Source organism: Periplaneta americana, chromosome 1 (genome assembly GCF_040183065.1).
Source record: "Periplaneta americana isolate PAMFEO1 chromosome 1, P.americana_PAMFEO1_priV1, whole genome shotgun sequence".
Classification (NCBI taxonomy): domain Eukaryota; kingdom Metazoa; phylum Arthropoda; class Insecta; order Blattodea; family Blattidae; genus Periplaneta; species Periplaneta americana.
The window spans coordinates 18820033-18835171 of NC_091117.1; the positions used below are offsets into that span (position 1 = coordinate 18820033).

At 34.2% G+C, this 15139-nt stretch overlaps 1 protein-coding gene across 3 annotated transcripts in view; it reads right to left on the reverse strand.

Annotated features, from left to right (window-relative positions):
• The window catches only part of LOC138710788 (adenylate cyclase type 2-like), a 207162-nt gene that overhangs the window by 93903 nt on the left and 98120 nt on the right, over positions 1-15139 (reverse strand). For 2 of the 3 annotated variants that reach the window (XM_069841938.1, XM_069842018.1), the window contains exon 2: positions 11422-11565. In XM_069841938.1, the coding sequence (XP_069698039.1) occupies positions 11422-11565 (144 nt within the window). Of the gene's footprint in view, positions 1-6553; positions 6661-11421; positions 11566-15139 lie in introns of those variants that run through there. The other variant, XM_069842098.1, reaches the window with a different exon arrangement.

The following is a 15139-nucleotide window of genomic DNA, read 5'->3' on the forward strand; positions in this document are numbered from 1 at the left end:
GCTGGGCAGTAACCTGAACACACGTTTCAGCGTCACATTGTTGACAAGTAACTCCATCTGTTAGCACAACCATAAAGCATTTAATAGATGCTATAGAGTTACCAACAACGGGGGGGGGGGGGAATGGCATACTTAATATAGTTACACTTGTACATCACTAAGCAATTTTAATGGTTTTGAAAACATTGGGCCGTATTCATAGACATTCTTAGCGCGGGCTTCCGGTGGATGATCAGCGAACTAACGTTTTTCGTATTCATAAACCAGTGTCAGCGATATGATATGATATGAATCCTGTTTAGCACGCTCGTAGCTAGCGAAATGTCTATGAATAGCACCCCTAATAATTTATTATGAAAATTTGAGGAGTATTCTATTAAACCGAACAGCTTTTACCTGATAAGTACATTTTTTTAAGTTGAGGGACCTTAATAAAATTTTGTATGCATGTATAGTTCTCCCATGTAGAGTGTATAGTTTATTTTTAATAATAATACTGATTTCTTACTAAATTAAAAAAGTCATTAATATTATTTTTTAATAAACTAAACATTCTACATTAAATTTTTAGTTGGTTATTTTACGACGCTTTATCAACTGCTATGCTTATCTAGCGTCTCAGTGAGATGGTGATAATGCTAGCAAGATGAGTCTAGGATGAGACTAAAAGTTACCCAGAATTTTCTCTCAATGGTAACTTGTCCCAACAAGGGTTTGAACCCCACTCCTCTAGTTTCACGAGCAAACGTGCTAACAGTTACCGTACACCAAAGAGGTACACCATTGAAGATTTTAGAGTATGCCGTTCACATGAAATTGAAAAAGAACAGGTAGAGCTATTAGATAACTTTATGACAATAATTAAGCAACTGTTAAAATTGATGAACTGGAGTAGGATATCGTTAAGTGTAACTAAGGGTATAAAGACAGGGATGTTTTCTCTCGTCTTTGCTAAACATAGAACTAATATTATTTACAGAATATTCTGGGGTACTGGAGAGCACAGTGTGGAACTTTAGGAATTCCAATAAAACGAAAATTGCAGACGATTAGGTTAGGATAAGTTTGGTGTAGAATTTATGCTTAGAAAACCATTGAAATTAAAAGCATAAAAAGAAACACTGCAAAAAAAATTCTATTTGTAACAGTGTAAACACTCTTAACAGTTGAGAATCATGGACCCTGACAAAGCAAATCTGTCTTACAAGCAGTCAGCTGATAAGAAATTGTTAACAAAGGTAGCGGAGTAGATTAACAGAACATAAATCAATTACACAGACATTTAATATTTTCTATTTAAACAATAATATCATACAGACACTCAGATGACCATGGACAAGCAAACTGATCGTGGAGACTGAATTTTTAAGTACTAAAAGTAAGAGTCAAAATAGATATTAGAACCGTTTTGAGGTCTTGTTCACAACAATATAAAATCTACCAAAGGAAAACTGGGTCATAAAAACTGGCGAATGCATCTAGTGAAGAGCACTTACTAATTTACAACAACTAACAGTTGTGATACAGCACATTTCAAATTGCGTGTGAAAAGACAGCAGCATTCACATTTTCGTCGACCTGGTTGGCGAGTTGGTATAGCGCTGGCCTTCTATGCCCAAGGTTGCGGGTTCGATCCCGGGCCAGGTCGATGGCATTTAAGTGTGCTTAAATGCGACAGGATGTCAGATTTACTGGCATGTAAAAGAACTCCTGCGGGACAAAATTCCGGCACATCCGGCGACGCTGATATAACCTCTGCAGTTGCGAGCGTCGTTAAATAAAACATAACATTTAACATTCCACAATTTCTACATCAGCGGAAGCGGTAGCCAATAGGGATATCTTATGCGAAGTTTTACCGTTAGATGGCAGGAGCGTTCCATGCGGCACAGGGCTATATTATGTCATATGCTTCAGTTCATTACGTCTCCCGCTTGTTGGTTTTCTGTGCGTGTCAAAATCATATTTATAATTATTTTGTATATATTTAATATAATTCAGTATTTTCTTACCTCATAATCTAATTTAATTTATAATAAATAATAGCGTAAACTTGTATAATACTGAGCTTTTCCCCTTAAGAAATGGATGGGGAAAACTGCAGTATGCAGAATATAGATACGAGTAAATTGAATGTTCATGAACCTAAACGAGAACTTTGAAAACGAGGTGCACAAATAAAAAAAAAGAAGGATCTTTATCGAAGGTGAATATTGCCTCTTTAACCATAAGTATTATAAGTAGGTACCGTACGCGATAAACAGGATATAGAGCCACCAATGTATTTTTTTATATATAGGGAAGGGATTATGGGGCTTGAATTCCTTGTACTTTTTGTTCTCTAATTGCAGAAAGATCAAATGCAATTTTTAATAGGATGATACAATATGATCGCAGTAGTATCACGATTATTCGTGTGTTTTGTAGGTTAAGGAGATGCAGTTTTGAATACTACTGTATGTATGATAATTTTGAAAATTTGAAGTTAAAACATGGTTTCAATAAGTTACATAGATTATATTACTTATAATAGGTCTATATATATATTTTTTTTTTCACGACGGATCGTCCGACCTAGATAATAAACATCCCAGTTCATCGTGAGTTTACTGTAGGCCAAGTATCGTTCCATTGTAAAATGCAGTCGTAAATTTCGGGGACTCCTACAAGTACTGCATACAATCTAAGCTAACGTAGCTTGCTGTCGAAGTTGCATATGCTTTTATTATTTTTTTTTTCTTTGCCCTCTTCGAAGATGAAACTGTAGCCAGCAATCCCTTATTTGAAATAGTTCTTTTTGTTCAATAGGCTCAATTTAATTAGTTATATTTTTTAAATGTTGAAAGCATATATTCAGAATCTTCCGGGACCTGATTGAAAGCAAAAAGCTTTGCTTGGTTTTCACATATAGGAACACAACAAAAATTTGACATTTTGAGTTGTTTTTAAGAGTACTTAATATACTAATACACTACGTAAATCCTCAATGTTTATAGATATTGGAAAACAAATGCACACGCAAAGCGCATCCCTCAAAGTATAAAAAAATACACGTGCGCTATCTGTTGGTGCTAGTTCAGTTTATCCCTATTAAGGCTGGTTCACAATAAACGGGAAACGAGAATCGGAACGGAAACGAAAACGGTAAAATTGTTAAAATGTGTACATTTAAATGTGAGCATTCACAATTAACGAAAAGCTTGCCGGAGCCCGGGATCGGGAACGGAGAGTTGGCCAAGTTTCAACTTTGGCGTTCACGTTTCCGATCACAGCCCACTAGATTCATTCTATTGCCATCTAAAAGCTATTTTGTCGTCGTATATTTTGTAGCAAGCGGCGCGCCTCGTATAAAGATGAGAAAATGAAGGAGAATACGTGGCTTTCAATAGCTGCATCTTTGAACACCGATCGTAAGTGAATCATATTTTATTACTGTATTGGTTGTATTACACACTACATATTCATGCTTCAATTCAATAACTACTGTTGTGTTCATTTTTGTTCTATTACAAATGTTTCTTCTCTAATTATTTTACGTTATGGCAGACTTAAAATAAGTTGTGATAAAAAGATGCATGGGCATATTTATAGTACCGTACCTAATGAAATGTTTTAGTTGAAATTTCGAAGTTGGTTAACTTGTGTTTATGTTGGCTGCCTTGTACTCATGAGAGAACGCCATTGATCAATTATACACAAATAACATCAGAATGCGTAATATCGACTTTACATATCGTTATTGACATGCATATCGATATGCATAGTCGTCTACGTTCTCGGTTTATTGTGCATCAAAAATTTTCATATTCACGTCCTCTGCTTCTCGTTTTCATTCTGGTTCTCGTTTCCGGTTTATTGTGAACCAGCCTTTACAGTGAATGCTTCTTGACATGAAGCGGCAGAATGAGAGTATTGCTTGCTCGTTTATAACTGTAGCTTGTATGAAAATTAACTTTTAGTTTCCACACCTGTGGAGTAACGGCTAGCGCGTCTGGCTGCGAAACCAGGTGGCCCGGATACGATTCCCGGTCGGGGCAAGTTACCTGGTTGAGGTTTTTTTTCCGGGGTTTTCCCTCAACCCAATATGAGCAAATCCTGAGTAACTTTAGGTGCTGGACCCCATACTCATTTCACCGGCATTATCACCTTCATCTCATTCAGACGCTAAATAACCTGAGATGTTGATAAAGCGTCGTAAAATAACCTACTTAACTTTTAGTACATAAAAATCAGACCATTGATTTGAAGATAATGCAGCGAAAGGAGATATAAATTAAGATGCATTGATTAAAGGCCAATTTCATCCATCAGTGTCATGCTTTTGTTGAAGATAAAAACAGAAAAAAAAGATCATTATGATGTTAACGGTGACCAGCACGATTTTGTGCGGAATTGAGAAAGAAATCAATCATACACGTGAAGTTGATAACACTGCGGGATTACTTGGCACGTCGAGTTTCATATTATATTATAAGATCCCGCAGGTAAAGAAGTAACGTTTGACAGTTCCGTAACGTAGGCCTATATTTTTTTAACTTCCTTCCATTCTCTCTCCGGATCCCTCAGTCAATGGGAACTGGATACGTCACTCGCCTTTTTGGCGCCACATATGAAGTTGCCACATAGATACAGTGTTGCCAACTGAACGGAACGTAGCAGACGGGAAAAGAATGGCTATAACGGGTGACGGATTTTCTGGCGGAATTTACGATTTACATCGTCTTTTGACTGTTTTAACTACTGTAATTTTAATTGTTTAATTTTTGGGGGATTTTGCTTTTTCTTTGAACAGCCCTGCCTGTGCCATACCATGTTGAAGAATCCCCTGTTTCAGATTTCCTCGTAATCAAGTCAAAGGTTGACAAATTATTATTTTAATAAAAAATTGTATAAGTAAGTTGTGTTAAAATTTGCTTTCTATTTGTATATAGACATACTGAGTGGAACTTTTTTTATTTTGACGGATTCTGACGGATTTCCAGGTGTTAGACGGACGGGGGTACAATTTATGTGTTGGCAACACTGCAAAGATATAGTATTCCCTATGAGCTGCTGCCAGGAAGTCAAAAGGAAGATAGCAATGGCAAAGGAAGCTTTTAATAGAAAAAAAGCATCTTCTGCAGACCTCTGGAAAAAGAACTAAGGCAGAGACTAGTGAAGTGCTTTGTGTGAAGTGTAGCATTGTATGGTGCACAAACATGGACATTACGACGAAGTGAAGAGAAGCGAATAGAAGCATTTGAAATGTAGATATGGAGAAGGATGGAGCGTGTGAAATGGATAGACAGAGTAAGAAACGAAGCTGTGTTGGGTAGAGTGCATGAAGAAAGAATGATGTTAAAACTGATCAGAAAGAGGAAAAGGAATTGGCTGGGTCACTGGTTGAGAAGAAAACTGCCTACTGAAGGATGTACTGGAAGGAATGGTGAATGGGAGAAGAGTTCGGAGCAGAAGATATCAGACGATAGACGATATTAAAATATATGGATCATATGCGGAGACAAAGAGGAAGGCAGAAAATAGAAAAGACTGGGGAATGCTGGGTTTGCAGTGAAAGACCTGGCCTTGGGCAGAACACTATGAATGCATGAATGAATGAATGATTGAACAAATTTCAGAAACATTTCTAATCAAATTAAAACCGCTGTCTTTTCTAAATAACCTTCTTTGTCCAGTTTTGAAACTTAGGATAACTTGTGACGCTGAGATATAGGGGCCTGCATGCATGCATACATACGCACATATATATATTCAGTATATACATACATACGTATATAGGCTTACAGTACAATGTTAATTTTCTTTGTACGAGATCGTGCGTATTTGCTTGGTTTCTGCACAAAACCAATCCGCGAAAAGTCTAAAATTCCACATTCAGTATTCCCAACCTAACACACATAACAATTTCCCTCTTCTTACCGCGTAAGTGACATATTGATTTTACTGCTTTAGGCTTTTAACATATTATTTTTAGAGACGTACAATATAGTAATTATTATAAATTGGAAACTTATCACTGCAATTTCACCTAAATTGCACTGTTAATTATTGTTTTTAAATATTTGCAAAAATTAAGTAAACTCTACAACTCCACTAAAGTTACTGCATTCGTGATGCAAGTAACATTAAGGAAGCCGTGAAAAAATCAACAAGATTCCAGACTCATCATAGACTGGGGGAACAAAAAGACAGACGTATATCACGGCCTCCTGAGTATAGTAAACACAGAAAACATTTTAAAGCAACAATGTTGAAGATAGATATTTTTGTTTTGCAAATTTGCCGTCATTGAACAGAAACCAAGATGGAGATTTCATTGCAACTAATTAGAAATTCCTCTTTCAGGTATGTAATAAACGATCTTCGCACAAAATAATGTACGATACACGAGCGGTATGTTTTCTTTCAATTCTCAGAAATTAAAAAAGCTCAACTACGTTTCGCTTTTTCAAACTTTTCCTCGAACATGAAAACTTCAACATACCGCTCTTGTAACGCATATTACTATTACAGAATCTCTTCTAAATTTTGTCACGAGAATTTGCACACTTACCGGCTTATTCAGAAATTTGAGTCTTTTGAGAGCATTCTGCAAGTGTGACGGCATTCCCAGCTGACTTATCGCGCGTAGCAGGAAGGCGGGTCTCCCAGCAGATTGGGCTGTGACCGCGAACACACTGAACCTCTTCACAGGAGCAATTGTTAACCTCGAGCCTACTACTGTTTGCTTTGATAACGTTATCGCCTTTCTCGAGTTAATTAACTTCAACAGGTAGCCAAAACGGCCAACACAAGTCTCAAATTTACTTCACTCACTCACTAAGACTAAGGTAATCAGCAGTGCTGCCAACACAAAAGTCGAAATGTCGCTACGACCCTGATGAAATTTCACAAATAAAACTCATGTGAAACATAACTGAAACATGCCTTTCACGTTGACATTTGGTATATCTGTTAGCAGGTGAAGTTTGAAAATAGATGTGCTGATACTGACACCATACGTGACGCGTGGTCGTCGTCATCGTTGTTATGTTAAAAAGGGAAATACTGTGTTTGCAGTGAAAGACTGCTCTTGGGAAGAAAACTATGGATGAAATGAATGCATGGTATGTAGAGTATAATAATGTCTTATGTATTTACTTGTACGTATAATAAAACATAATTATTAGGGAGCGGATTTTTAAGTGCTAAAAATTTTAATATATTTATTTTTTATGTGCTAAAAGTACGAAAATATTTGCTAAAAATAGAAAATATATACTGTATATATATATATATATATATATATATATATATATATTTTAAATATGACAAAAATACCTTACTTAGCTTAAAAATGAAATGCTACTAGGTACTCACCAATCACACTTGAGTGCTAGTAGTTGGCCGAGAATTGCAGTGAACAACAAAGGTCATCTCCAAATTCTCCATCATAAATGCATGCCGATTATCTCTGAACAACGACTTATACTGTGCAAACAATCTTTCCACATCACAGGACGTCAGACGTGTATATTTAAAGAGAGGAATGTCACAAACACATCATCAACATCATCATCATCATCCTTCACGAATTAGGCCTCTGTAGACCTGTTTCGGCCCCATCTAGCAGTCTTCTTAACGGTCTTCCTGGTCGACGATGTCCTCTAGGTTTAGATTGCATCATAATTTTTGGGATTCTTGAATTTTCCATTCTTCTTACATGATCTAGCCAATTGAATTTGTATCTGGTGATTTTTTCTTCTACTGACTCTACTTCTAATTGTTCTAAAATTTCTTCATTCCTTTTTCGGTCTAAAAGAGTATATCCTGCTGTTCTCCTGAAAAATTTCATTTCCGTTGCTTTGATTCTGTTCATGTCTTTTTTCTTTAATGTCCAAATCTCGCTTCCGTATAGAAGGGTGGGTAATGCTAGTGTATTATATATTTTTATTCTTGTAGATTTTTGTACTAATTTAGCTTTTAATGTATTGTTTATTATTCCTAGAATTTGTGTAAATTTGGTAATTTTCTTGTTCACATCTTTTTCATTTTGATAAGATATTTCACAACCCAGATAATTGAAATTTTGCACTTGTTCGAGGCATTGGTTATTGTGTATTATCTTACTTCTCACTGGGTCTTGTCCTAAAAATGCCATTACTTTTGATTTTTGTGCTGAAATTTCCATCCCAAAATCTTTTAATATTTCATTTAATGTATACAATCCTCTTTGTAAATTATCCTCTGAATTGGAAATTATGACTTGATCATCGGCATAGAGTAAGGTATTTAATGTTAGAGCACTGGTTATTTTGATTCCTGATGTGTAGATTTGGTTCCATTTTAAAATAATTTCATTTATATAAATATTAAATAAAGTTGGTGATAGTGGACAAATTTGTCGAACTCCATTATTAACTAATTTTCTTTCGTATATACAGTTATTTATTTTGACACTTATTTTGCTGTCCGTGTAGATTTCTATTATATTTTGGAATAGCAAATTTGGAATATTTTTTTCTTGTAATATGTCGAATAAAAGGTCTCTTCGGACTTTATCAAAAGCTTTCACAAAATCAATAAAAGCTATATGGGTTTCTAAATTAAATTCTCTTCTTTTTTCCAACAATAGTTTAATACTAAATAATGGATCTACACATGATCTTCCTTTTCTAAAGCCATTTTGACACTCCAGAAGGAAAGTTTCAGCATGTTTTTTTTAATTTTTCATTTAAAATCCTACTAAATATCTTATAACATGTGTTGAGGATACTAATCCCTCTATAGTTTTCAACATTCTGTTTATCTCCTGTTTTATATATGGGAATAATTACACTATTTTTCCATACATCGTCAATTTCACCTACAGGCACACCCTCCAATACTTGAGCAACTTTACACATTTTTTTATATCCACTGTTTTTCCCAAACACATTCTGGAATTTTTCCCTTAGTACTTGTACTTCTGAACCTGGTAGCGAGTCTAGTTTAATATTCACGGCACGCACCTCCCTGTTTCAGACAACAGGTTTTTGGATGTTTCGAGTTTTTTATGGTGTCACACAAAAAAATTAGATTTGCTAATAGGAAAGCCAAATCGTTTTTAAACAACCATCTTTCAGTATATCTTGAAAGATATCTATTGACGAAGCCCGATAACAGGGAATCACAACAAGATATATTGCCTTACTTGATAGACATGAGCGAGAGGCGAGAGATTTGTTTAAATTAAATAATGTTCATACCCGAGCTCTTATCTGATGTGTTTCACAAACAAAGCATGGAATGAAATCATCTTTAGCAACAATAAACATTCCTAATTATTGTTTCAAGATCTCTCCTCCTTGTCTATGTTAATTTATTCTCTAACAATAACACTGATATGCTGCCTAGCAGTTCTCAGAACTTGAGGCGATACTATTACAAAAATGGATCACGGATACACCACACAGCGTTTAGAAACACGAAGCAACCAAGAATTCTTAAATAGATAACGTACTTCTGAGTGATATAATTGATATAGTTTTAAAATATTTAAAAGTTCGTGTAAAAAATTATTTAACAAAAAAACTCTCCAAGATTTATGTGTTTATAATTGATTTCCTGAAAATATGTATTTACATAATTTTTTGTGAAAATATGTGTTTTTATGTGAAATAAAATTCGGGTTTTAAAATTGAAACTTCATGTTGGGAATTTTTAACTTTGTTAATTCTGTTTTATCACACACAAAAAGAATATTTAATTACATAGGAATTCGCTCCTTAATAATTACTATTAAAATAACAGAATTAATACATTCCTAACAGCAGCTGGATATCTTTAAATACATTAATAAATTGTGTTAAAACGATTCTACGCTGTCTATTCTTTACAAGTACCTTATTATTATGTCCGTTATTTATTCCAAATGGAAAAAAAATGATTTGAGGGATTGGAGATAACTTACGTATTAAGATATAACATAAGAAGATTAAATGACTCGATAAAACACTATCCAACGAAAAAGGCGACTATAAGAAACGCTGAAAGCCGAAAGAAAGTAAATAACGTAACAGATTGACTGCACATGTTTAACATAAAATTATCACAACTAACTTACTAATCGAATAGATATTTGTAGTTCTCGTTATTAATAAATTATAATAAATAAATAGTAATATGCGTTACAAGAGCGGTATGTTGAAGTTTTAATTTTCGAGAATTGAAAGAAAACATACCGCTCGTGTATCGTACATTATTTTGTGCGAAGATCGTTTATTACATACCTGAAAGAGGAATTTCTAATTAGTTGCAATGAAATCTTCATCTTGGTTTCTGTTCAATGACGGCAAATTTGCAAAACAAAAATACCTATCTTCAACATTGTTGCTTTAAAATGTTTTCTGTGTTTACTATACTCCAGCAGGCCGTGATATACGTCTGTCTTTTTTCCCCCCAGTCTATGATGAGTCTGGAATCTTGTTGATTTTTTTCACGGCTTCCTTAATGTTACTTGCATCACGAATGCAGTAACTTTAGTGGAGTTGTAGAGTTTACTTAATTTTTGGAAATATTTAAAAACAATAATTAACAGTGCAATTTAGGTGAAATTGCAGTGGTAAGTTTCCAATTTATAATTATTACTATACTGAACGTCTCTAAAAACAATATGTTAAAAGCCTAAAGCAGTAAAATCAATATGTCACTTAAGCGGTAAGAAGAGAGAAATTGTTATGTGTGTTAGGTTGGGAATACTGAATATGGAATTTTAGACTTTCCGCGAATTGGTTTTGTGCGGAAACCAAGCAAATACGAACGATCTCGCACAAAAGTTACTTACATTACGATATGGTTGTGTAAAAATACTGTAGTATGTAACCTTCGGTAAACCTCGGAATCACACTCGGACACTTATATTATAATATACTATTTTATTTATAACTATACTATTTTATTTATGTTCTTTCAATTAATGTTCATTTGATAACGACTTAGATTTTCAGGTGAATTAATTTTTTTGGTTGTAAACAATCTATCTGAAAATTAGCATTAGCCATTATGTCAATGCTTCCAGGGAATTTAGAAAATTTGGCGCGAATGCATCAACCTCGATCTCACGAGCTACCGTGAGGTCAAGGGAGAGCCAACGGTACACAGCACTACCACAAGCAACTAATGACCACACACCAAGATGTCCAAGTTCTGCGGCGGCCAGCAGCCGATTCTACATCGGAAGCAAGACCGAAATGATGATGATAATGAAAATGATGAAAGCGGGGAATTGTAATTATGATAGTCAAATAAGTCCGAGGTCGAAAGCCGGAAGTTATCCAGTAATTCTACTTCAATTGGTTGAGGGAAAACCTCGGAATTGAACCCGAGCCCGCTCACTTCACGATCAAGACTCATGTAAGTCACAAAGTTACAGATAGAATGTATTATAGAAACAGGACGTACTCTGAGGTAGCCCCACCACCAGTTGCGGTCGTCGGTGGGCTGCGAGTTGAGTGTCTCGCGGAGGTAGTTGGAGGTCTGACTGACGTGACGCACAGAGTTGAGGCTGCTCCTGCTGAACAACTCTTCCATTCCCGACGTGGACATCTGCAACACCACAAGCAACAAGCAACTCAATAACCAGAGAAACACATTCACATAACAAATTATAACAAACGTTTAACTCTTTGCAGCATAGTGGTTGTTCAGAAGAACCACACTTCTCTTTCTTTCTCTACAATTGTAGCACACATGTTTCACCCTGCAACCACCTCTTGATGATACATAGAGATGCCATGTGTTTGCAACGTGGGACTGTGCTTTAACGATAAAAATAACTGTTTTAAATTACTTATATCATCAAACGTAATTGTCACATTATGCTATATTGTTATATTGTATCAAATCCCTACTGTGACATAGTGGTCGCTAAGAGTGACCATAATTTTTTTAAATTGTATGTAGAGTTAAAATTTTGAAAAAAGAAATTACTAAAGCTTTGTTATGATCCATGATATGAAAAACATAAAAAATTATATTTTGTTTTCATTTTTTTGCTTACTGTGCTGCAAAGGATTAATCAAAATTTGTTGAGCTACAGTATTTCTCTCGTTTTAAGTCTGCATATGTTTACAATGACAGAAATGTTTATCTACCTGTAACTTCAAATCAATGAAACGTCCCTTACAATTTTTACTCCCGAACCTCTCAATTGTATTTTCCAAAATTTCCATTAATCTCCGCCAAAAGTAAAAATCAATCTCCAACAATCTCCGCCGACACCAATATTAAAAAAAAAAAAACACACACACAAATGATAAAATTAATCTCCATAAATACCTGCCCCTGCACATCATGCATAACGTGGCCCGCCAAAGTAGTGTGAAACTTGAAAATGGCAGGAAAATGGATCACAGTCCTGCCATCTATCCGCAGTATGCGGAACCCGAATCACGCAGTGGGTAGGCATTAGACACACACACACACACACACACACACACACACACACAATTCTTTACTTTAATGTATTATAGCCTAATATATTTGTTTCTTTATTCCACACTATATTCTCTCTTTCTTTTTCCCATTCTTCTCTTAGAAATATTTCTTTATTCATTTATTTTCTTCGTATTATTCTTTCCTTATTATTTTTCTATTTTCGTACCCTTTCGTTTCCCTTGCACTAGCTTTTTAATTTTTTCTCTCTTCTATTTCACATACTTGTGTATTAAAACAAGCTACTTCTGTTGCTATTATGTATAGCTGGCGCAGTCGTTCCATCGCTCATGTGAGTCACGGAGTGTCAATTATAATTAGCGCAAAGCACAGCCTTCACGCCTTGCCCCATGCAGAGCTTTCACTGAAACCGGACACGCGCGAAACCAACAACTGTTCACCGGTTTTAGTTTTATCGACTATCACGTAGAAAAAAATTCGTGCCGTCGAGATGGCACTTTTTGTGAATGTACAGCAGTAGCCACGGTGTCATTGTACCAATCGGCTTTACTAATATTTCTTCCGTAAACATAATATGCGTTTATTTGGAATTGATAACCTACTGCAGTCTAGCAAATCAGAGCTCAGTACACAATATAACAGCTATTCATCAAATCCGTGTGGAGTCATTTGTATACCAATACGTAAATTTAAATATACAGTGTAAACCGTAAGTAATGTCAATGGGTTATTCGAGATATTTTAAACAAAAAAAAAGTTTAATAAAATTTTGCTCGTTTTTGCTTTCTTAACGAAAAAAATATACATTTTATATGCAAGATTTCATAGTGTGTTTTGGGAGAGCCATTGATTTAATTTCCAATATGCTCAGTCAGTTTAAGAGAGCAGTGTATTATGATAATAAATGGTTCAAAGCATTTTAGTTTTGTCCTTTAAATGTGCAGAAATGGGTTCCGAACAAATGTAACATTTTTTTTTTTTTTTTACAATTCATGTTTTTATTTTCAGATAAGTTAGTTATTAAATACAATAAATAATGTTAAAATGTTCAATCTTATGACTTATGAGTTTCATAATAACATTTGTTATTATGTTAAATGCAAATAATAATGTATAAACGTTTTCGCCTTTTACGGCATCATCAGATACAATTTGCTTCTACGATATCTAAATTACATGGCGGAATTTTTGTTTTTTCTTATAGCAAACCATCAAATTGGTGTTATAATAATAAGTAGTAATATGTAATGTAATAATGATTGACGAGTTTTATGAATTTTACTTGTTGGAAAATTTTTTAGGTTATAAATAAGTCTACATTGTATAACTAATTATATTCTATTTAGTATTAAAATACATAAAACTCATGTTACAATGGTTTCAGACACATGTGTATTTTAAATTGTCACAATTTTAAATTCAAATATGTTTTTCAAACTTTGTGTTTAAATATAAGATATTGTGTTTGTAATATATAATATCAATTTATGTAAAAGTTTGTTTATGTACAAAATAAGCTTAAAAAACAACAAACAGAAGACGGAAATTTAATTTTATATTACGTAGAATCATTACCTACACATCTGAACAGACAGCCCGACATTAATGGAATATTACGAATTATTTTATGAATTATGATAAATATAAAATGAAAGTATAAATACATCAACAAAGCTTTACATAAATTGAATTAGATAAGATAAGATAATAACTGCCTCCCATTGGAGGTAACCCAGAAGGACTCAGTATACTCTCCTACATGAATTTTACAATATTAAATGTTTACATAAATTTTGTAGAAAGAAAATCAAAATAAACATATATGAATTATAAAGTGAATAAAAAAAAATTTAAACAGAGTGAATATGATGACTCAAAATTTGGCAAGAGCGTTTCAAAACTGAGGTTATGATGTCAGCAGTAAGTGTCTGTGGTAGTTCAAAAGTCTTCCTGAAGCTTTCAAAGAACTTGGGAATCACACCACGAGCTCCAATAAGAAGACCAATCACCTCAATGTTTTCAACCTGGAATTTTGCTTTGAAGTGATCAACTGTTGGCAGATAAATGTTGATCTTTTCTTTATTGACATCCTCCGGCTGGCTACTCCCCGTTTCAATCCTTATGGTAGGATCAATTATATATCCTTTCTTGGTAGCCTGGGAATACGCTATGATGTCAATACGTCTAGAGGAGCCATTAGTAGCAAGGAAAAAGACTTCCTCTTCTACTAACTTCCTCTTCTACAAACACAACATCATATATTTAAACATAAAGTTTGAAAACATATTTGAATTTAAAATTGTGACAATTTAAAATAAACATGTAACTGAAATCATTGTAACATGAGTTACATGCATTTTAATACTGAATAGAATATAATTAGTTATACAGTACAATGTAGACTTATTTTTTATAACCTAAAAAAAATTCCAACAAGTAAAATACATAAAACTCGTGAGTCATTATTGCAGTACATATTATTACTTATTATTATAACATCATCAATTTGATGGTTTACTATAAGAGAAAACATGTAATTTACATATCGTAGAAACAAGTTGTATCTGATGATACCGTAAAAGGCAAAAACATTTATACAGGGACATCATTTTATTTTTACTTCAATTTTTATTGTACCTGAGTTTTTGAATGTACTTCACTCCCACCCCTTCTACTAAGGAAGTTCCAACTCCACACAGAACCAAGACCGCAGATAGTAAGCAGT